The sequence below is a fragment of the Pterocles gutturalis genome, unplaced genomic scaffold (genome assembly GCF_000699245.1).
Source record: "Pterocles gutturalis isolate BGI_N339 unplaced genomic scaffold, ASM69924v1 scaffold11828, whole genome shotgun sequence".
Classification (NCBI taxonomy): domain Eukaryota; kingdom Metazoa; phylum Chordata; class Aves; order Pterocliformes; family Pteroclidae; genus Pterocles; species Pterocles gutturalis.
This window is the reverse complement of record NW_010118256.1, coordinates 12918-38498: the sequence shown is the minus strand read 5'-3', so window position 1 is coordinate 38498 and position 25581 is coordinate 12918. Positions and strand designations below refer to the sequence as shown.

Sequence of the window (25581 nt, the reverse complement as noted above, 5' to 3'; positions counted from 1 at the left end):
CATTTCCAAATGTGAATTTTTAGTGTGATTTTTCATTAATGGTGTCCCTTGGAAGCTTGTTACTTTTTAGATTTGCTTTATAGTTCACAAGCCTGTCAATGAATTAAAACATAAACTACCTGTCTATGTCTTCTGGGAGGTCTTTCAGGTTGTTGCTGCTAATATCCAACCACTGCAAATTAGACATCCGGAGTACACAAATTGGAATAGAATGGAACTTGTTTGCTGACACGTCCACAACTGTGACTTGTTTCAGGTTACTTAGCTAGAAAGAAGTGGTGCTTTATTTTAGTTACATTTTGTAAACACAAAAAGACATTTCGTTCAACAAACATTTTTATTCGTCTCAAAGCACTTTGAAAGACAAGAACTACATGATTTTTTCTACTCGATTTTTTTCCAGCCTTGTCTCTTAGTCATCATTTTGAAGGAAAAAGGATTTCAGAAATAACCTTCTCCCAAAATGTTCGTTACTTTTCTAAGACTGTTGTTATATTGAATGAAATTTTCGTTCTAAAAACCTTATAGTTTCAGATGACACCAAGGCTGGAACCAGACAATTACTTGGTTCCTTCCTAGGTAACGTGTGAATTAAGCTCTGAAGTGATAAAACCCAGCTTTGATAATCAATAGATGCCAGGTTACCATTCTTAATATCAGAAATTTTGTAACTGTCATAAAAAATACATAGATTTTCTTTGCTATAATTCTGTTATACACTGAGGGTATATTGCTAAGAGACCCTTAGAAAATGAAACTGCCAATTTAAGCCAAGAGAAAATTTGGTCCAAAATTTTTCAAAGATCTTTAAAAATACATCTTCCATACTGCAAACTAAATATATAACAAAGTGCACTACAGCTTTTTATTTGAATACTTTTCAAAGGAATTTAATTTTTAAGTACTAAAGCTTTAGCACAATGAAAGTTAACTACAAATGTAAAATATACCCGTTAAAGAAATAAATGTATTAAATAAGGCTGTGTACTGAATCAATTATTCACACTGCCAGTGTTCATAAAACTATGCAGCTAGCTAAAGTGAATGTCAAAGGAACATAAATGTTAACCAAGAAATGTATTTTAGAATGGAAATTATGTCTCTGAGCTTCTAATCATATGTCACCATCACAATCTAGCTCTATAGATCCTGATACAGAAGAGAAAGTAGGAAAAAATAATTCATTGGTCTTTGCCTGAAGGTTTCAAAAAATGTAGAAAATAATTAGAAAACAAAAGTCCCAAACTAAATATATTTTCCACTTCCAAAGCAAGCAAAATGAAAGCAACAGAATAAATTATGAAAAATTTAGACTGTAATAAAATATATTCTGAATCCTTGAGAATTATTTTTTAATTATTAATAATCAGGTCTTGTTTTGTTATATGTTATGGCCAAACTTATTACAATACTGCCAGACTTTCATTTTACTTTGACCCCTGCCATTTGAAATGCTCACATTCACTTCTTGGTGCTATGTCAGAGACAGTTTGGTTTGGAATTTTTTGGCAGAGTTTTTTTTTTTGTTTGTTTGTGGGGTGTGGGGTTTTTGTTTGGTTGTGTTTCTGTTTTGGTTTTTTTCTGGATATAACCACATATTGCTGCCAGACCTTAACATCTGGGGAAATTTTTTCAAGGAGATTTACTCAAATCATCATATTACAAATGAACACAAAATTAAGTTTACCTTTCACAAACATATAAAGGTTCAAAATTTCTTAAGTCAAAGATATAACTTGGGAATCTGTCCACCACTGCATTAAAACAGCCTTGGTGAGGCATTACCACCCCTCATGTCTCAATCTTGGTTAGGAACAGGCAAGCACACATTTTATTCTGACATTTCTCACTCCTAAACCATTTTTTTCATTTTGAGGCCGGACTACTGTCAATGAACAATAACTCCTATACTGTAAAGTTTACAGGTACTGATTCTTTTTCCAACAAAACAGAACCTCCCTTTGAACAAGGAAAGCAGAGTGACTCTTCTAGATCGTAGCAATGAGAAAATAAAGAAAATAATTGGCACCATCTTTACACTGCATTTACTTTGTGGTCTCTAATTATCGTCACAATTCCAAATCCCGAGTAAATATTTCAAGCTTCTCTGCACTCAAAACAATTTGTGAAGACTGCTGACACATTTCCTTCAGCAAACTCTTCCCAAAAGGAATTTAGAGGGCAGAGAATTAAAACAATGTCCCACAGGCTTAAATACCACCCAAAATGTTCTCAAAGCATCTCCAAAGAGGAAAAGTCACAGTCGCTAAACACCAAACGGCGGGTTATTTTAGATAAAATGACATCATTTTTCATTCAAGATCCTGAACACTTTGCCTTCACATGCAGTCACCTGTCACGTTGAAACAGCTTGCTAACATTAACACTAGGTGGTAAAATGATATTTCTTCAGGAACAGCAACTAGTTTTATATGTTTTCCTGAAAGTGCTTTTTTGCGTTAAATTTTAAAACTAACATTAATGTAGCAGTATTTTTTTCAATAAAAATAGATTTTTCTGCCGTTTTTCATATAATATTGAAAATAGATTGTATTAATACTCGTTTAGATAAAAACCTACATTTTTTAGGAGTCTGTATTCCTACAAAAATGTACCAACAAAATAGGCAGCCATGGACTCTCTGGATACAAAGTCTGGTACGACATGTGATAGAATATATGGAGCCATTATTATATTGTGTAAGCTGCAAGCCCTCAGTACTTTTTCTTTTAGGGTAATGTTTAACAAAACATGCCCATTTTCTGTAGTATATTGAAAGCTAATAAGAAATTTTATTTCATCTGTCTCTGATATGTTACCAACAAACACCTATAATATATGATGCATTGGAAATTATGGCAGGTATGTATTATATTTTCTAAAGAAGACCCTGTGTATTTTATTTCTTCTTGAAGGACTGATAGATTTTTACACCTTTTAAAACATTTCATTTTTAAACAAGCCTGTCTCTCATCATTTTACATTACAATTTATTTTTGATTTATGCTGATTTTTGCTATTTTCCTGTATTATATGATTTTGTGTCAATCAGTACGTAGGTTTTATGTAAGTTCCACATTAAAAAATAGCTATATTTGATAGTCTAGGTACCAGGGCCCACTTATTGTGATCCTTATGTTTAACGACTGTTGTCATTTTTATTTGACAAAGTGCCCCATTTTACAATTTAATAATTTTGTTCATGGAAATAATCCAGATAACACTGTAGAACTCCACTGTTTCTCTTCCCTCTGACAGTTAAACCTTCAGTTGAAAGAAAAGGACACCATGTCCTGGGCTGAACAAGTTACTTGAATAATGGATGTGGTTTTACTTCTGTTCTGTATTTTGCCATGAAAATTATTTACTGGTAAGGTTGTATGCAAGTTTATCATGAGTTGCCTACTACTTAGCACCAACAAATGAAGAGGTGTTAAGTCACATCAAGCCTTACCATAAAAATACTGTATTTTTCAATTACATGTAAACATTCTGGGACAGAAACTGCATCCCATCAAAATCAATGTATGACAAGACGTACAAAGAATAAACCTGGAAATGTCTATGTTACAAATGTGCTTTTGGCTAGAAATTTCAGAGTCAATGAATTAAAAGAAAATTTTTACCACTTCAGTAGTGTGATGGGTCGATGAGTAGGATCAGGTTATCACATATGTTGTCTCACAAGCACATAGATCAGCATTCAGCATCTCATTAGCTTGCTGAAATCTGTGTGGTATATATGACAAAGGAGCACCCTAGGTGGAAACTGCAGACTTGTTCACTTAGATCTCATGCATTCAAACTAAATCCCCAGCTTTTCTTTCACAGAGCTGTAACTGCAACCCCTTCTATATTCTCATTGACATTCCTGGAGAAAAGCACACATTAAAGGAAGGGGAAAGGCATCTTTAAAGGCAAAAGATATCTTTCGTGAAGATATACATTTGTACGTTTATAGCCCAGTCAGCCATTGTACTTCCAAACTGGATGCTTAAACTTCAGGAGGCAAAGACATTTTACAGTCAACCTCACTTCTTAGTAATAAGTGGGTTCATGTATTTTGTGACAAAACCCTCTGAAGTGTAAAAATGCACAACTTCAAACAGCATTTCATTTGGCGGTAACGTGATAAGCTAAATCCAAGAAAATGTATGTGGAAGCAAGTCTTCAACTGAGTAGTGACATTATTCTGATTTTGCAATGCTAAAACCCTAAATCTTTTGCAGAGTTAATCCACTGACACTGTTATTCTGATGCTGAACTGTTTACTTGGAAGTTTAACATTAACCTCTTCCATCTTTAGAGCATTACCATCGTTCAAACACCTAATGTTTAAAGTGTAATAGAGTAATTATAGCTATGATGATCTAGGCATAAAAAGTTAATAGAAAGGGACTTTGCTGTTTATTAAGGCAGGTTTTTTTGTATACACAAACCTTTTATCAGGTCTGCAAAGAATGAGAAAGCTGGCTGCATATGCAATATTCACAAAAATATCAGATATTGGACATTCACAGGTGACAGAAGAACCACATAGCAATAAGAGCAGGACCATCTTCATACAGTTAAAATTCCTAAGAATGTGGATCATGTGTTTAAGTATAGGAGTTGTTTCAAGCCAACAGATGAGTCATGTGCATGAAATTAAGTACTTGATTAATGATTTTCTGGGCTGAACCCAAAATAAGTCTGCTGTCTCAAAAAATAAATTTATGTTGATTAGTTACATTACATTTTCATAGTATTACTGCTGCAGCTACTTGCAGTCTGCATATATTATTGCACTTTCCCATCATAAAATCATCTCATCTTCAAACCTCCAAAACTTGTAAATTAAGGACACACATTAGAAGGGAAAATTAGGCTTTACCAAAAGTCAGTTACAAGGTTCTCATCAATTTAAATGGATCCAGTATCTCACTTTGAGTGCACCTCTTCATACATTTTAATTAAAACTACTAGAAAAGGAAGAGCAGCATTGTCAGTAGCATATGGATATTACCTGACCTCTTCAGAATGTTTGGATAGGAAGTGCCCTTTGAATATATCAAAAGACCCTTTTAAGACATATCCTGTTCCTTCACCAAGAGATGGCCAAAACTGCTCACTTTCACAACAGAATAGAAGCTTTTCATTTCTGCTCCAAGATGCAACAGCAATTGAAGAGATACTATTGAAATGGTGCCATCTTAATTATGATTTAAACATGTACAACAATTCTGTTTTGCCATGACAAAAAACTGTAGCCTGTGAAGTTACCCTTCTGGTTTTAAAAACTGAGTATGTTAATTTGAAGTCATTCTAAAACCCAGAGTAAAACATTATTTGCCAAAGTGGGTCAAGAGGAAAACACCCAAAAGAGAAGGAAATTTTATTCTGTAGAGATGTTATAAACAAAGATGACAACAAAAATAAAGAACTATAACACATGGTTGATCAGTACATGGTTGATCAGTTTGTTTCACATTGACAAAATAGTAACTGTTCATATGAAAGGAAAAACGTATCAAGGATATTTGAAGATATAGTATCAGTAGAAGAGAACTAGGTAATGGCATAATATCAACAGAAGAAAAATAAATAAGAAGAAAAATGATGTGAGAAAAACATTTAAGTGAGCCTAAGAATGTGGTTCTATGGCTCTAATTCATTACAGTAGCACCATTTTGATGACTGATTATTAAAATTAGTGTTGGGCAATGATGACAGCTTTCTACACCAGATTGAACAGACGTAGCCTGATAAACTTGGAAACAAGACTTTCATGGAATGCCAGCCAGAAATTAGCTTGTTTAGAAATGTAAGAGGAAGACAGAATATTAAGGGGGAAAAGACATTCTGACTTCAGCATCAGAGATCAGAGGTTTGTGATCTGTGAGCTGCCTCCTATGATACCACAAATAAGCATCTCTTTGGTTTTTTGCTTTAGAAACAGAAATAGTAGAATTTATTTTTTGCCTTGGCACAGAGTAGCTTCACTAAAATGCACAAGATTCTTGCCTACTGTGGTGCCGGGCACCAGGGCAGTTTGAAAAATACCACTAATTGGCTACCAAGTGGGAGAACCCTGCAACTTGGAACTGGATTTATCTGTTCTTGAAGCAGGAGTTTCAGAAAGAAAATCCCTAAATTCAGGAAAGCCACAATGAAGAGGAGTCTGTTTTGCACCCTGTGATACATCTGGTCTGGAATTGGGTCTTATCTAGCTGAGCAAACTGTTGCAAAATGTCTATCATCAAAATTATTTCTCTTGTAATGCCACAGATTACATGTGCATGACACTGATAGTACACAAACCTACAACTGAGAACACTGTCAACAACTGAACACAAGAATTCACAGCTTTCTGGCTTGCCAAGATTACAGCAAATTTTCTCTCCCTCCTCTTTCCTTTCTCAGAGTGCTCTTATATACATGTGGGGGGGGGTATATACTTTCTTTGAGGAGGTGACAAACCTAACAGGAAAAATTCTGAGTTCTTCTCTTCCCGAAGGATTATTTTCTTTCTATATTGCAACAGTATTTCTAGGAGGCTTTTTGTCTTGCTCTGATACAAACAAGTAAAAATTGAAAATATAGCTAATATTAATAAAAGACTCAGATTTGGGAGAGATCTTTTCCTGACCTGGACAAGAAAGCTGAGGAATTGCGCATATGTTACATGCAAAGTGGATGGTGTTTTTCACACAGATAGACATTTGGCTACTTTCTAAGAACTTGGTGGTACAAGTGAGAGCATAAGGCCATGACTTCTTGTGGTTTTTTAGTGCTTCATTGCTCTTTTGCCTACTCATCTGGGCTGTGTCCAAGTAACCTGTGTGTATCCAAGTAAATTAAGGTATTAAGCTGTTATTGTTCATATTGCATCTACTAATAAAAAATATTACTGAATCCTTATTCATATACTTACTTCTGAAAGCTTGTAGTGATGCTGGGCTTTCAAGACTCATTTTATGTGTAGAATTACCCTGGTTCAGAATTTACAGAGACCCGGCACAGGCACTGGACACATTGCAGCCCTCCAGTAATACCACACAGCCACGTGATCTTTGGTATTGCCACACAGATAAGAACATAGCAAGCCTACGAAACCTATCTGTTTTTTACTATAAATTCTTTAAAGTTTCTTTTCTTTAGTTATTTTTTTTTTCCTTCCTTATACACTAGTGAAGCACTTCTTGAAACTGTCTTTTTAAAAAACAAAAAAAATTGCCTGCATAGAGAATATCTGGCCAGGTCCACAGTGTAGCCATGAGGCTCCTAGGTTTCAGGGAAGCTTCTAGCTCTTAAGAACATCAAGAGCTCTTCCATCAACTCAGAGTACCTCAGGAAGAGGTAGGCACAAACACAACTTAAGGTTTCGTCCATAATGCTCCTTGGATTGCTAAATTTTGTCCTGTGTCTCAAAGAACAAGGAAAAGATGTCTAAAAAAATTAGTCTTCTGGCATGCCCCAGCATAGTTACTGAGAAGATAAATTGTGTAGAGTAAAGTTTCACGGTACTGAAAAAGTATAAGCTCAGATACATTTTACACTTTTTCTTCTGTGCCCTATATCAAAATAAGCAGCTTCCAAACAAGTGTTTTACTACCCAGACCCCTTCAGATTGTGTCCAAGCAATTTATCTTTGCTTAGCCACACATTGCTGCTGGAGACATATATTCCCCTAGTAATGTTTTAATAGTAAACAACAAAAAATTTCTGCATATTTGTGTATATCATGTGCAATGTCAGATAATATCTTCTGTGAACATGACATTTTACAAATACCTATGTAATGCTTTGAGCATATAAAAACATTAATATAACAAAGGAAACTGTGACTGTTGAACAAATACTTAGAAGGTTTAATATTTATTATTAACAGCACGTATCTAAAAGTGAGAAAATTTTCACAAATGCAAATAAAATCTAATATGGAAAAGTACAAGCTAATACAAGAACAATGAACTACACACAATTCTTAAACTGACTGAAAACTGTAAAAAGATGGAAAGATGAAAAAAGTAACTATATAATTCAGTGGAAGTCTTCTGTTCAATATGCATTAGTGATCCAAAAAAACCAAATAAATAGCTGGATATATATGCAACGTGATATACAATAAATAACCCAAAAATTACTTGCCACGAAAAAAAACAATTGTACACCTACATACAAAACACCACACTTCTTGTCAGTTTTTCTCAAGGAAAGATACAATAGTAGACAAGATTCTGAGACGAGCAACAGTCAATAACAGAATGGAAGGACTTAATTATTTTTGTTAATTCTTTGTTTTGCAGTAGTTCTGAAAGACTTAAATCAAGATTAGGAAAGACTGCAAAGATTAGAACAGCTGAGCAAGAAATGGCAAATTCATGGTGCATTCTTCCTTCATAATTAGACTATAGGATTTGCAACAACATGTTCTTCAGTTTAAGAACTTTGCAGAATTAAGAGGAAGCTGACATTTACACAAATAATTAAAACTTCTATTTCTATGTCACAGTTCAAACAAGTGCAGTTCAGATTTTTTCAGCCTCAGAACACGGCACAAATGCCTCACTGATGTTCTAATAGAGTAATACTGAACACTCTATACTCAGCTCGTCTGCTGAGATTTCAGAGATGAAAACTGCTAAAAATTGAATTATTTGGAAAGCAGACCTGTGACTTAGCAGTATATTACAATACATTATTACCAGAGCACATAGAACTGCAAATAAAGCTCTGTGATGCTGTGCTGTAAAATCACGTTGAGGGATCTCTACTGTGCAGTTTTAATGTCACTAATAGCCATGACAAGCAAATGGGGCAAAGCGAACAGAAACACAGTGGCAAGAAGTCACTTGGTCAAAAAATACATCAGAGAAAGTATAACACAGGTTTCCTGATTCCTAGTCTTGAGATACTAAGGACTGCTAGAGGTACATATTATGAAAAGTCTCAGGCAGCTAGCAAGACTTTCTTTGATTATGGCAATGAAATTAGTGGGGATTTAAAATGGTCTATATTTTTTATAACCTCCTCATTTCTTGACTTTTTTTTTTAAAACTGTGCTCCAGCATTCTACAATCCTGAAACATCACATTACTCCCTCAAGTCTAGTCAACCTTTTTTTTTTGCCTCTAACCAGTATTTCAAAGGGCATTTTGTATTAGTAACCTGAAGACTTAGATCAAGCTTCTGAGGATAAAAAATATTTCAAATATATTAAGAGCAGTTTGGGTTAGCCTGGCCTCTTCTTAACCACCTCCCTGCCCTGCAAGGAGTGTATTCAAAGAGAAACAAAAAAAAACCAACCACAAAGATCCCGAGCAAAACCAAACCGAATCGCAAAACACACACATGCATGCACACACACATACAAAACCCCACCCAAACAAAAATCAAAACAAAAACAAATGAATAAACAAACAAACAAACAAGAACAAAAAATCCCCCACCAAGCATCATCAACAAAGGCAGAAAAGAAGAACAACAAATCATCAAATGGTGATGCCCATGTGTGATCCTGACACTTGTATCTTCTAATTCATCACAGCCCCTCTGTCACCGTGATCACATGGGTCAGACATCACTTTTAACTGCCCGTCTCCGTATTTCAAGATGAGACAAAATAGCAGCCTCAAGACAGCTTGGCAGCCAGTGTACACTGCCTGACAGGATTGAAGCTAGGAGTCATAGCCCTCAGCAGCAATCTAGAGGTGCATACTCTCCCCAGTCATTTACCCATATAATAAGGTATCGTATAACCAGACACATTCAGAGAAATTCTGTCATATAGTAATACACATTCTTCACCCATACTCTACATACAGGCAAGCATTGACCACATATACCCAACGTCCACCCTGCCCGTGTAAACAGATACATGGACTCTCACGTTTTGGGTCAGGGAACTTGGCAGACCGGGATTAAGAGTGTCGCCTCCATTAGCCCAGAAAGCAATCAGCTGATGGAGCTAGAGTAAACCAGGTAATTGGGAAGCAAACAAAACACATGTCAATTAAAAATAGATAGGAAGAAAAAAATCACCAGGATGAATTTTGCGAAGTAAAAAATAAGGGGGATCTAAGAAATCTTATTTCTGAAAAGCTGTGTTTATGCCATAGAACATGAAGGTACTTTAACACTACTACAACCTTTGTAACTCATGTTTTTATTGTTCATAAAACTACCCACCCCCTTCTAAGCTCCATCCATAGTAACCAGCTCTATAACAATCCACATTAGTGAATTAGACGGATAGTCTACAGAGCAGGTGAAGAGGTGTCTCTGTTTTTCATATTTGTTCTGAGTTTGACAGCCTTTAATGTCTTCATCTGAAGCTCATCATGTTTTGCACCGTGGTTCAGAAACAAGCCCAGAGGCCCAAATTTGTGAGCTGGCATCTCTTCAATAAGAAAAGCAGGAACCACTGGGCCATATCCTCCACTGAATTCCCTTGCATCTTCAGCATCATTTCCACTTCACACTGAGTTTAATTCTACACACTTTTGCGGAGACCTAGTAGAGCAGAGATCTTACCTGACTGAGCTCTATATGAGGCAAAAAAATAAGATGACATCTGCTTTCATATGATGGGGCTGGCTCTCGGTTTTTGCCTTTCCCACTGATCAATGATGAATAAAAATCCCAGTCAGCCTTACCAAGTGTTGTTTACAGCTGTGAAGGGTTGATCAATCATATAATTACTTATAATTAGTTGACAACTGATATGAATGTATCCAGCAATAAATTAAATGCACTAAGTTCAGTTAGACTCCCCAGTTTTATTCTTCTCACCGAATAAATAATACCTCTCATTAGCTGCACTTTATGGAATAAAAAATAACATGCTTTTATCTCCCTTCACCTACAACTCCCTTCTGACTCTCATCAATCCATGTATGTGGGCACCAGAAACATTTTTCTTTAAGTTAAAATATGCAAATATAATAGTGCTATGTATTTGTTCTCCCCTCTGTTCAGTAGTTACGTACAATCTGCCTCAGATTATCTCACTGATGAATGGAGGATGTATAAGCAGGATTTTGAAAGCCTATTTTGTTTTGGACTCAATGCGATTTTGAACTCCTTTCAGAGAAAGCAGAGCTGGAACAGTACCAAATACTCTTTCCTACCACTAAGTTCTTTTACAATTAGATTCATGCTTTTTGTAGCAACATAATCATGTTGCGGTGTTCACGTTATGCCCCTTTGCTCATTGTTAAGTCTTCCTTTAAGCTGTAAAATTATTTCTCTCTCATTCCCTACTATAAAAAAAAATTCAGACCATGAAAGGTGATGTTACTTTTATTGAACTCATGTGAAAGGTAAAGGAAAGGTCACAAGGTCACTGTCACCACAGCATGGAGGTAGGCATGAGTCAGTTCTCCAGTGAAGTGGGTTGTTATTATTAGCTGCTGACTTGCTCTGACAGTGGAGTGGTTTTAAAGTGATGCTCTGTTAATTAGTAGACTTTGGAAGCACAGTGTCAAGAGCAAGATCAACTGACACACTTTCCTGTGCCTAACTGCATAATCCTGTTTCCTAACATAGACCCATGCCCTTCTTTAGCCCCTTGTCTATTAAAACATTTATGAGAGCTCCTGCAGCAGTAAGGCCTCCATGGATCTCCTCCGACACCTAACACCTTTGCACCTGCTCTTTTGGGTTTCACACCCCTCCTGCTAATGTTTGATGTTACATCGTATACCAGTTCCATAACGCAGCTGTTGCTTTGCGTGGATTGACAGCACTTTGGCCAACTCTACCAGAAAGCAACTTGTCATGAGCTTTAAGCAAATTTGAAGAGAATACAAGCACTGAGCAAAGAAGGGCAAGATTGAATTCTGTCTAGCAGAAATGCACCCAGGCCAAGCAATTGAAAAAAGCATTTCTGATACTGTGAAATGTATGCAGAGAAATTCTGGTCTGATTAAAATCAGCTGGACTTTTGCCAGTGATTTAAAATGAAGAATTTTGCAAGAGGTTGGCATAATGCTGTTGGCTTCACAGTACCAAGTCCTTTATTACACCACTCAGGTCTTCTTTGTGGCCCTGACAAACCCATACGAATAAAATTCAGATTCTAAGAAATCCAATATATTATTCCTTTGTAACTTTCTAAAAATTCTACAAATGTGAAGATGTTACAGGTCCTTTATGATCCCGTGGAATGAGAGAGGAAGGAGCTAAGGGTGAATTCTTCCAGTGCCTGACTGGTGAGTGAAACCCCAGAAAATTAATGTCTAGTACATCCCCCTGATTTTGTTTTTCATTTTATAATTGTTACACACGTGAAAAACAAATGGCAAGGGAAAGAAACAGGTTTGGAAGTTTACAGCTTTGAAGAATAACATACTGGCAAAATAACCTGCCATTTTACATTTCTGTTGAGACTGTTGGTGTCCTGCCTGCAGGACATCGCTTTGGGAGGTGTGCATCACGAATCACAAAGACAAGTTACATGGAAATGTCCAGTGGGGACTTATCTGAAGTGTCCCCACACTTACGTAGAGTTGTGCCTCTGCTCTTCCTGCTAAATGTTTTCCTTTGCTGAATAGGTCTGGGCAGAGAAACAGAACCGGACCAAAGGAAACCAAAAAATTCACCACTGTTAAACCTCAGATTTAAAATACCTTTTGAAATTAGCAAGTAAGCTAATTGATGACATCAAGATTGGAGGGAGCCTGGGCTGCAGTCGTCATTCACTTGTGGAGTTTGCAGTCTTGAAGGATATGAAGCAGGCAAAAAGTCAAGACCCTGAGCTTCAGGAAAGCAAACTTACAGCTGTTCAAGGAGTCAGTCAATAGGACCCCCTGGGAAACTGCCCTCCAGAACAAGGGAGCAGAACAGAGCTGGTAGAACTTTAAGGAGGTTTTCCATGGAGCACAAGAGCTATCAGTGCCCAGGGGGAAGAAATCAAGAAAGGAAGGCAAGAGATCGCCATGACTGAGTTGAGAGCTGCTGGTCAGACTAAAGGGCAAGAAGGAAATGCACAGGCAGTGAAAGCAGGGAGAGGTGTCCTGGAGAGAGTAGAGGGACGCTGCTCGGTTGTGCAGGGATGGGGTCAGGAAGACCAAGGCACAGGTGGAGCTGAACTTGGCAAGGGATGCAAAGAGTAATAAGAAGGGCTTATACGCATATGTCAGACAGGAAAGGAAGGTAAAGAAAGCATATCTGCCATGATGAACATGACTGGCAAACTGGTAACAACAGACAAGGAGAAGATTGAGGTACTCTACAATTTTTTGCCTCAGTCTTCACTGACAACCTCTCTTCCCGCACCTCTCAAGTGGATGGACTGCCAGATAGGGACTGGGGTAACAAAGTCCCTCCCACTGGAAGGGAAGACCAGGTTCGAGACCACTGAGGAGCCTGAACACACATAAATGTGTGGGACCTGGCAAGATGCATCCCAGAGTCCTGAGGGAATTGGATGATGTAGTTGCCCAACCACTCTCCATGTTATTGTAAAAGTCATGGCAATCAAGTGAAGTCCCTGGTTACTGGGAAAAGGGAAACACTGCATCCATTTTTAAAAAAGGTGGAAAGGAGGACCCTGGGAACTACCAACCTGTCAGCCTCACTTCTGTGCCTGGGAAGGTCATGGAACAGATAATCTTGTAGGTGTTCAAGGCCAGGTTGGATGAGGCTTTGAGCAACTTAACCTAGTGGAAGGTGTCCCTGCCTACGGCAGGGGGGTTGGAACTAGGTGATCTTTAAGGTCCCTTCCAATCCAAACTGTTCTATGACTCTCTGATTTTGAAAGCTCCTCAAGTCTGTACTTGTTTATATCAGAACTTATCTGAAACCTTCTATGCATGAGAAATACAAAACAAGATTTTATTTGATCTGTTGAAAACACAGTGTGCTAAAACAGCCAGAAAGCGTAACCTTCCCATTTCTCTGAACTTCAAAGATTATTTTATACAGGATTGACATGGAAATGCAGACATATGTGCTCCTTCTTTGAAAAAATATTCATATGCTGTAGCAATCTCTGCCTCATTCCTTCATTTTTCACCACCCAGACCTCAGAAACGATACAGAAAACATTTCAGATGGTTTGCTGGGACTGCTCAGATGTGGCACTGAACACTTTCCAAAGCAGAATAACTTTGCAAAACTGCTTTTTAATCCATTTTCAGTATCAGAAAGGCTGTCTGTAAGCATTTCTGTCTTGGTGGTGGTAGTGTGGAGTGTCCTGTAAGCGACAACGTGTGACACACCGATGGTACAGATGGAGGAAATGAGAACTTCTACATCTTCCCTTGGGTTCCTTCAGGTCACATCTATAAATACTCTCAGCTGATGTAGCAATACTAGCAGAATTTTATAGTATGGAAGAAGAACTGGCCCTTCAACACAGTAAAGTTGTCTCTTTGAAACATCAGCATAAAGCAAGTATTCTGCCATGCACAAGAAACATTGATTGGGTGATTCAGTAAATAACTGTAGAAAGCAATACTTTCTGAAGGAAACACACCTTAAAATAAGGTCAGAGCAATTTTTCTACAAACCTATATCAGAAAACACCTTATTTTATTTTTATTCCTAGAAAAACAAATTAGTTGCATGACATGTATGAAAATAAGAGTGGGAACTCTATGCAACAGTTAAAATACAAATACCAGTATCATACTAACTCTTAAATTCATGCACAGAAGGTACAAGAAATTTAGAAATAAATCCATCCATCCTTCCCCTTCTCTCTGCAGCTACAGAGTATCGTAAGCAGTATAATCCCACTACGCTAAGAGAGGGACTGGATAACATACAGGGCATGCCTCTCCTAAGCATCTTAGCTAGATGAACAAATTCACCTCCACAGAGAAGTCTTACTAGCTGTGTGTCATCTCAGGGAAGATTTTGCATCTTCCCCTGCTGAGCCTGGTTACAGGGGTCCAGAAGTGTATGTTACAAACTGGCTGCACAAGTGTAGCACCACGTGTGTTGCCTTTTCTAACATTTACATTTTATTTAAAATTTTTTTCCACTCATGTCCAGAGGAAGGCACTCTTAATTTACAAATGTAACCAAAACAGATTTAAATTCAACTGCAAGCCCATAAGCCTTTTCTGACAAAGGACTTACTTTGCAACTAATACTAATCTAATTTTGATGTTAAACTGAATCTTTTAAAATCTAAAAATGTTAGACATCCAACAGCAGAAGACAGAAACTAAATTGAAAGGTAAACATTGAACTAGCTCACTCTTCCTTAGGCAAAGTACGGAATGCTATGAAATCCTAAGCCTTGAGAAAGTCAAAGATGAGAGCAATTTTTTTAATGGACCATCAGATTACTCCACTTTAATGTTCAGTGAGATGACTTACAGAGTGCTGGAAGCAGCCTTTCTACAAGAAATGAATAGACAAGTGAGCAGTGTGCTTTGCCTCCTGATGTTATGGCACAAGGCATGTCACTCAAGGCATGGCTCCAAAACACACGCAAATGGAAATACTGACAGAAGTCCAGATACTGGACACACATGTTCCTAGTAGGCTGACACAGCTGCTCCATGAAACAGGTTACATTAAGCAAAGCAGAATGCTGTCGTTTGGGGTGGGGATTTTTTTGCCCAACACGTTGAAAAAGGTGGATACATAGCTACCGGATAGTAAATCTATTAACAGAGAATGAAGATCCACAAGATTTTGGTTGTGCTAGATCATCTCAATCATAGCATACCTCCGCTTAAAACAGCTGCATTGAAGAACAAGATTGGTAAATTAAAAAGGTAAGAAGTATAGTCTATGCATGCTGGAAATCCCCTTAGCAACTGCAATTTACCTGAAAAATAATACAAGATGAAGGTGCTTAGTATCATGTCTTTCCTGAAGTTCCCCTGTTTACAAAACAAACTAACAGATTTAACAGACATCACAACAGTCTGTGAATTTCTTATGTATGTGTCTAACTGAGAAATTCAGGCACAGAAACAACTGAGAAGCCAGCAAAAAATTATACATATATACGGTAGCTGTCTTCACAAATCAGGAACTTCAATTCAAAATGGGTATTTAGTGACACTGTATGGTTTTGTGCGTAATAACCCAAGTTCACCCTCTACCACTTCTGAGTAGCAACAAGAGCCATGTGTTGTATGATCCGTTTCTTTGAGATTTTTCCCCCTAAATTAGCTCATCATGTAACATTTTGTGTTTATTTAAAAAAAAAATTAAAAACTGAACTTTTTCCCTAAGAAAGCAAATAACTAAATATATAAATAAACTAAAAGCTTCAAGACTTCTCTATCTTTTTCACCTGTCATAAAGAAAATAGATAGAAAGGGAACAGGGAGACTGATTACTGAAGGAGTAATTCAGTGTCAGAGTTCTGATAATATCATAAACCTTTATGGGTCTGTCAAAAATTCTTGGCTGAATTACAGGCATGTTATCAATCTCACTAAATCCATTTTCCATATATATTATCAGTGTCTCTCTGGCCATTATTCTATGTACAAAAACAAGGCAATATTAGATTTTGAAAATTTCTACTGGGATTAAGTTTGCATTTATTTCTTTCCAGTAGAATTTTAAGCCGGAGAATCAGAATCACAGCTCTGATTCACTTCTTTAACCTTCCCAGAAGAAACTTTTAGGAATATGAAAGACAAATAAAAATTTAACTTCCTTAAAGATGATAAACAGGGAACATTTTTGTTAACTCTCTACCTTATTTTGTGTATTGGTTGCCAAGTTTTCTCTCTTTTTCCTCATGTTGTAAAGGGAGCCCATTCACCTACCAAAACAGAACTTGCACGTACTTGCTTATTTACTGTCACCAGTTCCCAGTACTCGCACCACAGGAGAGAATGATGACCAACCCTTATAAGCATTTCACTGGATTAATAGATGTTAGCAACAGCTGTGTTAGGCAATAATTGATCTAATCTGTCTAACTTGGGCTCATAAATACTTGTACTGGGTGTCCAGAGCAAGGTGCTGGTAGCATGAGGGCTACAGGATGGCCTCTGTGGGAAAAGACCAGGGGCTGTCCCATTCTGGACACAGACAGTTCCAGCCAGATCCAATGGACACACCACAGGACACAGCTGAGCCCCTAAGCCAAGTGTGTGGTGCCACTCTAGAAACTTATGAAAGGAAAAAAAAATACCAAAGAAAGGAGGAGAGAATAAAAAGAGTGAGAAAGAGCAGAGGGAACCCCAAGGTCCCGGCAGGAGGAGGAGGAGGTTCTCCATGATGGAGCAGATCTCCACGCTGCAGCTTGTGAAAGACCCACACTGCTACGGATGGATAATCCTGAAGAAAGTGCAGCCCATGGAAACCTCACACTGGAGCAGAGGAAAAATGTGAGGAAGAAGGAGAGAAGCAGCTAGAAATTGCTGTGTACTGGCTATAACTTCCCCCTCCTCCCTGCACAGCTCAGGACTGGGAGAGAAATCTGTAGTGGAGTAAAGTTGAATTTGGGAGAGGGGGGAAGGCAAGATGTTGTTACAATGTCTTTGTTTCTCACTGCCCAAGTATATATTGGCAAATAGTAAATTAATCTTCCCCAAGTACAGTCTGTTTTGCCCACAATAGTAAAAGATAATCAATTTCCCTATCTTTTCTCTCGACCCATGAGCTTTCTTCTCCTATTCTCTCATGATGTCATGCTGTGAGAAGGAGGGAGTGATCAGCTGGGTGGGCGTTTGGCTGTTAGCCAAGGTTAGCCCCCCACAACACTTCACAGTGTCTTTCTGTTTTCTCTTTTTAGTCTGTTCAGACTAATTCAATATTTTAATTCATTAAAGAGTTACCTGCCAGTGACTACCACCTTTTGCCCATATGGGAATCATACAACACCTATTACACTAGCAAGGATACTGACGCAATTTCTCTAAATAACATCAGCCATACTGAGTATACCAAATGCCAAACACTTTGCAGCATTTTAAATGATTTTACAAAAGTGTTCCTTTAATTGTATGTTAGGCTTTTGCCCTTGAAATGTTGATTCTGGGAAACTAATTTTATAAACAAAATCAGAAGAGTTTGTGTAGCCTACCTCCCAGGTCACCACAATTATAAATTAAAATCCAGCCTCCAGAGAAACAAGGAAACACAGTAGACAAAGCCAATATTTTTCTCCTTGACTATTTAGACCATGGTGACATGATGTTTCTTCCATTTTTCTACTGTTGTACGAATTCATTTACACAGCTCCAAATTTCTTTCCGTAGATTGTAAGTGAACCATTAACCAGTAGCCTACACTCAGTTTTAGTGACCTGCAATCCCATTTAAAAAGAGAACCCCAGAAGGGAATGATATTTTTGACCTTTCCAAGAGAAACACTGGTCTCTTAGGACTCAGCACTGGAAAGAGTTACATGTACAGTTAGGTTTACATGCAGAGACTACCCATAATGCATACACATGGGTAAGCCTTTGTACTACAAGGGCTTTAGAAGAAACTGGGAAAATACTCATTGATTTTAACATACCAAAGACTGGGGATAAATTCTCTGTTCCAGTCCGCAGGTTTGAATATACTCACTTTTCCTAGATGTTTATATTGAATGCCTTTGCCTGTTCAGGATATATGTTTTTCTGATTCCATTATGGTTCCTTTTGGACAGTTAAGTTTTATCTGGTTTGTCCCCTATCCTTGCTATTTGATGGAGGAGAGGAAGAAGAAAGGAGACCTACACTGTTTGTGCTGCTGCTAACATTTCTATGCGGTGTCCATTTATGATGTGAAGCTAACATTCACCTTTTGTTTCTGTTTCCCAGATTCCCATCATTTTGTAACAATTCTTTTCAGATAGACTGCCTTACAGTGAAAAGCCAGACAGGAAAGTTACCTCGGAACAGAATATAAGCATTGCCAAACCAGATCTCACAAGTGTAATCCGCTCCAACATTGCCTGTAAATCGCCAGTAACAGATGTTTACGGAAAAAGTAGGAATCAGTAAAGAAGAGCCTGACACTTCTCCCTAAAGGTTACCCCACTCATCCTCTGGGAATCAGGATATTAAGATCCTGAAAAGTACAGATGACATCTGAAACTGTCGTTAGGAATCAGACAGTGATTTCATTTCTCTGTGAACCATAACTTGCCGAGCAGCTGTGGCAGAGAGCAGTTATGAATCCAACACAAGAAACAATGCTGGTGCATGCCTGGGAGTGCGTTTCTCAGTCTTTGTTCTATATTCATACCATGCGTCAAACATAATATCCCTTTCAGACAGATACTTATGCTCATAGCAACATGTAGTGTTGTTTATAGAATTCTCCATACTCTTTTTAAAGGAAAACAGACAGTGGGAACAAATGAAGGTTAGCATGTGAATTTGAGTGTCAAGATGCACTCCACTTTCACTGAAAATAGCTATTTTCAGCCTTCTCCTTATCACTACTGGCCAAATCCCCTTTGAGATCATGTCCGCCCTCATACATCAGAATAAATACAAGTAAAATTTAGTCACTTGAAAACCACAACAAAGTGGCTTGGTCTCATTTAACTGCTGCTAAGGCATTTTCAGTGACACTACTACTAAAATATTGTTGCTAAAAACTGCAAGGAATGTTATTTAATCTGTTAAGAAAAATATTAATACTGTGATAAAATACTTTATATGCCAAATAAAAAAGATGGAAGGAACATAGATTGTTATCTTACTTCAAATGGGAGCTCTGTTATTTCCATATTTCCAGACAAATCCAGTTTTTCCAGATTCTCACAATCACCCAGTTCTGGAGGGACTGACTTCAAATTATTGAAACTCACATTGAGCACTCTGAGGTTTTTTAAGCAGCCTGTGAGAGAAAGATAATTAAAATCCATGCATTAAAAAGAGTTTGAGGGACAAAGTAAAAAAAAAAAGCATACTCTGTTTAGCAATGAAAAAACTCCTTAATGCGATGATGAGTAAGAGATTAACGAATATTTTCCGCAGTGGTCACTAGCACTGGGGAGGAAGGCAATAATACTGTGCTATATTTGTATGGCTTCCCATCATGGCAGTGAGTTTGATGAGAGCTTGAAAGGAGGCAGCAAAGACTTGCAAAGATCTTGATTCCACCACGGATGAGATACCTCAGACCTCAGTTGAAACTCAAAAAGCTGGCTTTTGGTTTGACCACTTTAGAAAACCTTCCTACTAACTGAAAAGCATTTTAATATTTTTAATAGAATCTGTTCATTGGGAATAATAATTCCTACTGAACTTTTACATCAATAATTCTGTCTTTGGTATCCAACATTGCATACTTCTGATTATGAAAGATAATGGAAGTGTGCTTTTGTTTCATTTTTTTTTTTTAACTGCAATTTATGATTCTTGTTTGCTTAATTTTAAGGCCCTTATAATATTCTAGGTGACATTAGTCACGGTGTGCTTTCTGTTTCTTCAATTTACTGCATTACATAATCTTCAGTAAAAACAGGTTTAGAAACATTATTAGAATGAAAAATGCATTATACTGAAAAAAATGGAAATCTTTTTTGACACAGTTAAAGAGGCAGGAAGTAAGGAATTTGAATATATCAAAAAGCTGAAGTGTTAGTAAACAGATCTTTAAATACATATACAACAAAATGAGAACATTCTATGGACAGTTGTGCTGTCATATTATATGGACAATCATAGAATCACAGAATCACAAAATTGTTTCAGTTGGAAGGGACCTTCAAAGATTATCTGGTCCAAAGCCCCATCCAACCTGCCTTTGAACACTTCCCATGATAAGGCTTCCACAATTTCTCTTGGAAACCTGTTCCAGGGTCTCACCACCCTCATCATAAAAAATGTCTTCCTTATATCTAGTCTGAATCTACCTTCTTTCAGTTTAATGCCATTCCCCCTTGTCCTCTCACTACAGGCCCTGGTAAAAAGTCTCTCTCTGTCTTTCTTTAACTATTGAAAAGCTGCAGTAAGGTCTCCCTAGAGCCTTCTCTTCTCCAGGTTGAACAACCCCAACTCTCTGAACCTTTCTTCATGTTAAAGGTGCTTCAGCCCTCTGACCACTTTCATGGCCCTTCTCTGGATCTGCTCTAACAGCTCCACGTCCTTCTTACACTGGAGGCCCCAGAGCCAGATGCAGTAGTCCAGGTGAGGTCTCACAAGCATGGAGTATAAGAGGAGAAGCACTTCCTTTGACCGGCTAACCACACTTCTGTTGATGCAGGTTACAACTGGCTTTCTGGGCTACAAGGGCACATTGCCATCTCATATCCAATTTTTCATCCACCAGTATCCCCAAGTCCTTCCCTGTGGGGTTGCTCCCAATGCATTCATTCCCCAGCCTGTATTGATATTGGAAATTGCCTCAGCACAGTTGCAGGACCTTGCACTTGGCCTTGTTGATTTCATGAGATTCACATGGGCTCATTCCTCAAGCCTGTCAAGGTCCCCCTGGATGGGATCCCTTCCCTGAAGTGTATCAACTGTATCACTGAGCTTGGTATCATCTGCACTATTCCCCTCTAATCAAGGATATTCCTGTGATATTTGCATCTGAGCAGTGATAGAGTACAGCATTCACAAGGAAAAGCAACAGGAAGAAACTTAAATGCAATTCAGCAGCTGGAAATCGGGGCAGAATAGCAACTGGTGTCAACAGGTTCTCAAAACAAACCATATATTGGCAAACCAGGACAAGACATACACAAGAGTTACAATTTTATATTATATAATTCTTCTATTATTAATCAATTTTTTAAAAATAACCTGGTGTGTCATGGGATTTGGATGACACTGTAGAGAATCTCTATACAGTAGATCCTAAGTGCTCAAAACAGTGTCATAATAGTGAGCTTATGCTTAAGGAACTAATGTTTAGCTAAACTCCCTCAAAAACAAAGTTGTTTCAGAGCTGCTCACCTTTTGCGATGTGTAGAAATCCTTACGAGAAGCCAAATGGTGCTTCCACAGAAAAGAACAGAGAGCAAACATAGAAAATTGAAAGCCCCATGTTGTTTTTCCCTGAGAAAGTGTTGTCAGAGGCAGAGGCATGCAGTTTGATGACCAATACTAGCAGCCACCAAATCACATCTCATTTCACATGAACCCCAGAATGTTGTCTTCAAATGATGGCTGGACCACTCAAATCTTTCTCACAAGTGGCAGACAAGCCATATATGGTAAGAACTCTGTTGTATTGTACTCTACAGGTTGCAACAGATCAAAAACCAGAAGCTTCCATTCAGCTTTATCCCAGTTTTAGCTCTGCTAGAAATAGAAGCTGAGATGGTATTTCAAAATTCAGCTATCCTTTTAGGAAGGTAATCTTGTCTTACCTATTGGCTGTGAAGTGCTGTTTTATTTAAAATCGCAGAAGTAAAATTTTCCTTAAGAGTACAAAAGGCATTGTTTTGGCAGTACCTTACTGTCCCACAACGGTCACTGGGCATGGTGCAAGACAGTAACAGAAGCAACATAATGGTGTAAATGTGTGAACAGTCTTATTTCCAGATTTTTAAGCACATAAAAATAATAAAAGTTTAGCCTACCCAGGATGAAACCTCACCGGGTTTAGTATCACGGTGTAGACAAATGAAGGTGTTACATCACATGCTAAGGGGCACAAACATCAACTCACCGCCTCCTTGCAACAAAATAATCACTGAAGCAAAAATGCTTTAAAATAAAATAGAGACTCAAAAAATCATAAATTTATTCTTCATCCAATTAATCCTTCAGTGAAGGAGAGCAAATCCCATTGGAATAATAAAGGAACTACTTACTCGTTAGCATTGCAATGTTTTGTCTTTTCTTTTAGGAATAGAATATTGTACTGGGTCTTTTTGGAATGGAGTTAATTTTCTTCATAGCAGCCTGGATGGTGCTATATTGTGGATTTGTGACTAAATAGTGGTGATAACACGCCAATGTTTTTGCTGTTGCTGAACAGTGCTTACACAGTATGAAGGTCTTCTTTTGTTTCTCACTCTGCTGACCCAGTGAGTCAGCTAGGGGTAGGCAAGAGGCTGGGAGGGGACAGGGCCGAGACACAGGACCCAAATTGGCAAAGGACTGTACTGTAGCATGACATTCAGCAGTAAAAGCTGGTGGAGGGGTAGAAATGAGATGAAGTTTTCCAAGGTAGCCATTGCTCAGGGACTGTCTGGGCTTTGGTCAGCTGGTGGTGACTGATTGTTTTTGCACCACTTTCTTGTTTGCTTGTTTGTTTTTCTTCAGTTATTAAACTGTCTCCATCCTTATGCATGAGTTGGCCTTCCAGTTCTCTCCCTGTCCTGCTGTGGGAGACTGAACAAGCAGCTGCAGGGGGCTGAGCAAGCTGTATGAGGCTTGGCTGCCTATGAGTGCTAACCACCAGCAAATAAGCTTGCTAATTTTTCAGCTGCTGAAATTTCTACCTCTCAGCTCCATTAGTAGCTGGTGAACTAAAGTGGACAAGGTATCTACTGTCACCAACACCCTAGTTGCCCCCTTGTCTAACTCTGCTCAGATGGTGCATCTCCAGTGTGTAACTAGGAGACATGGAGCAAAATTGCTTCCAAATAAAAAATCTCAAAAATTTGACAGCCTTTCTGGGCAGAGTGAAGGAGACAAGCACAGCTTCCCATTTTGATTTTCCTGCCTTCTGAAACCATGCTTTTTCAAGATTTTTTTTCTCCTTTCACAGTTTCTAGCATATATGTCAATGTTCACAGTATTGTTTGTCCCAGCTTGCAAGTGTGAGAAATCAAGTAGAAGATGCACCACATTCTTTCTTGTCATATATAATCAGGTTCTAATCTGACAGGAGCACTCTACAGAATCTGCAGTCAATTACTAGTAATTTCTGTGGCTCAAGTTATGAAAGTTGCTAGAAGAAGCCATGAGTCTTGCAATGCTGTTTAATTCTAGTAACAAACTAAGGATAACATAGCTAAGCGGGATACAGTTCACCAAGATCTACCTGCAGGAAGCAATCTCTTGCGGTTCTGTGTAGTGGCTGTTTTCTCACTTCTGGGCTCTCCAGTTATGCCACCCAACAGCTCAGCAGTAGTCAAGCACTAACCCGCCTTATAGGATCATAAGACGTATAGGGTGTCTCCCTCTACGTCAAAGACCAGCTGGAGCACATGGAGCTCCTTACTGGGGTTAGATGAGGAGCCGACTGAGAGTTTATGGGCCAAGATCAGACGGAGACCAGGGACAGGCACGATTACAATGGGGGTCTGCTACAGGCTGCCTGACCAAGAAGAACAAGTGGATGAGGCCCTCTGTAGACAGACAGGAGCAGCCTCATGCTCACAAGCTCTGGTCCTGATGGGGGATTTCAGCCACCCTGATGTCTGTTGGAGGAATAATACAGCTCAGCACAGGCAGGACAGGAAGTTCCTGGAATGCGTTGATGACGACTTCCTTCTCCAAGTGATAGAGGAGCCAACCAGGAGAGGGCTTATGCTGGTCCCTGTTCTTACCAAAAAGGAAGGGCTGGTGGGGAATGTGGAACTTAAGGGCAGCCTGGGATGGAACAACCATGAGATGGTGGGGTTCAAGATCCTTAGGGCAATGAAGAGGGTGCACAGCAAGCTCACTACCCTGGACTTCAGGAGAGTGGACTTGGGCCTTTTTGGGGATCTGTTTGGAAGAGTCCCATGGGATAAAGCCCTGGAGGGAAGAGGGGGCCAAGAAAGGTGGCTAATATTCAGGGATCACTTCCTCCAAGCTCAGGAGCAATGCATCCCAACAGAGAAGAAGGCAGGCAAAAATGCCAGGAGGCCAGCATGGATGAACAAGGAACTCCTGGGCAAAATCAAACAAAATAAGGAAGTGTGCAGAGGGTGAAAGCAGGAACAGGTAACCTGGGGAGAATGCAGAGAAACTGTCCGAGAAACTAGAGATCAGGTTAGGAAAGCTAAAGCCGTAATAGAATTAAATATGGACAAGGATGTTAAGGGTAAGAAGAAGAACCTCCATAGGTATGTCAGTGATAAAAGGAGGACTAGAAAAAAACGAGGGACCCCCTCCCGAAGAAAGCGGGAGACCTGGCTACCCAGGATATTAAGAAGGCTGAGGTACTTAGTGACTTCTTTTCAAGCCGCACTGCCCAAGTAACAGAAGGCAAAAGCAGTGACTGGGAGAAGGAAGAACCACCAGCTGTAGGAGAAGATCAGGCTCAAGACCATCTAAAGAACCTGAAGGTGCACAAGTCCATGGGACCTGATGAGATACATCCATGGGTCCTGAAGGAACTGGCAGATGAAGTTGCCAAACCACTATCCATCATATTCGAGAAGTTTTGGCAGTCTGGTGAAGTTCCCATGGACTGGAAAAGGGGAAACATAACCCCCATTTTTAAAAAGCGAAATAAGGAAGATGCAGGGAAACTACAGGCCAGTCAGTGTCACCTCTGTGCCTGGCAAGATGATGGAGCAGATCCTCCTGGAAACTATGCTAAAGCACATGGAAAACAAGCAGGTGATTGGTGACAACCAACACGGCTTCCTCAGGGGTAAATCATGCTTGACAAATTTGGTGACATTCTACAATGGGGCCACAGCACTGGTGGATAAGGGAAGGGCAACTGACATCATCCACCTGGACTTCTGCAAAGCCTTTGACACTGTCCCATATGACATCCTTTTCTTTAAGTTGGAGGGACATGGATTCAATAGAAGTACCACTCGCTGGATAAGGCA

The 25581-nt window shown here is 38.7% G+C and overlaps 1 protein-coding gene across 1 annotated transcript in view; it reads right to left on the bottom strand.

Annotated features, from left to right (window-relative positions):
* LRRC2 (leucine rich repeat containing 2) overlaps positions 1–25581 on the bottom strand; it is a gene marked incomplete at its 5' end in the record, with an annotated part of 40673 nt that overhangs the window by 5491 nt on the left and 9601 nt on the right. The window contains 2 exons of the mRNA XM_010076137.1: positions 120–265; positions 19609–19745. Of these exons, the coding sequence (XP_010074439.1) occupies positions 120–265; positions 19609–19745 (283 nt within the window). The remainder of the gene's footprint in view (positions 1–119; positions 266–19608; positions 19746–25581) is intronic.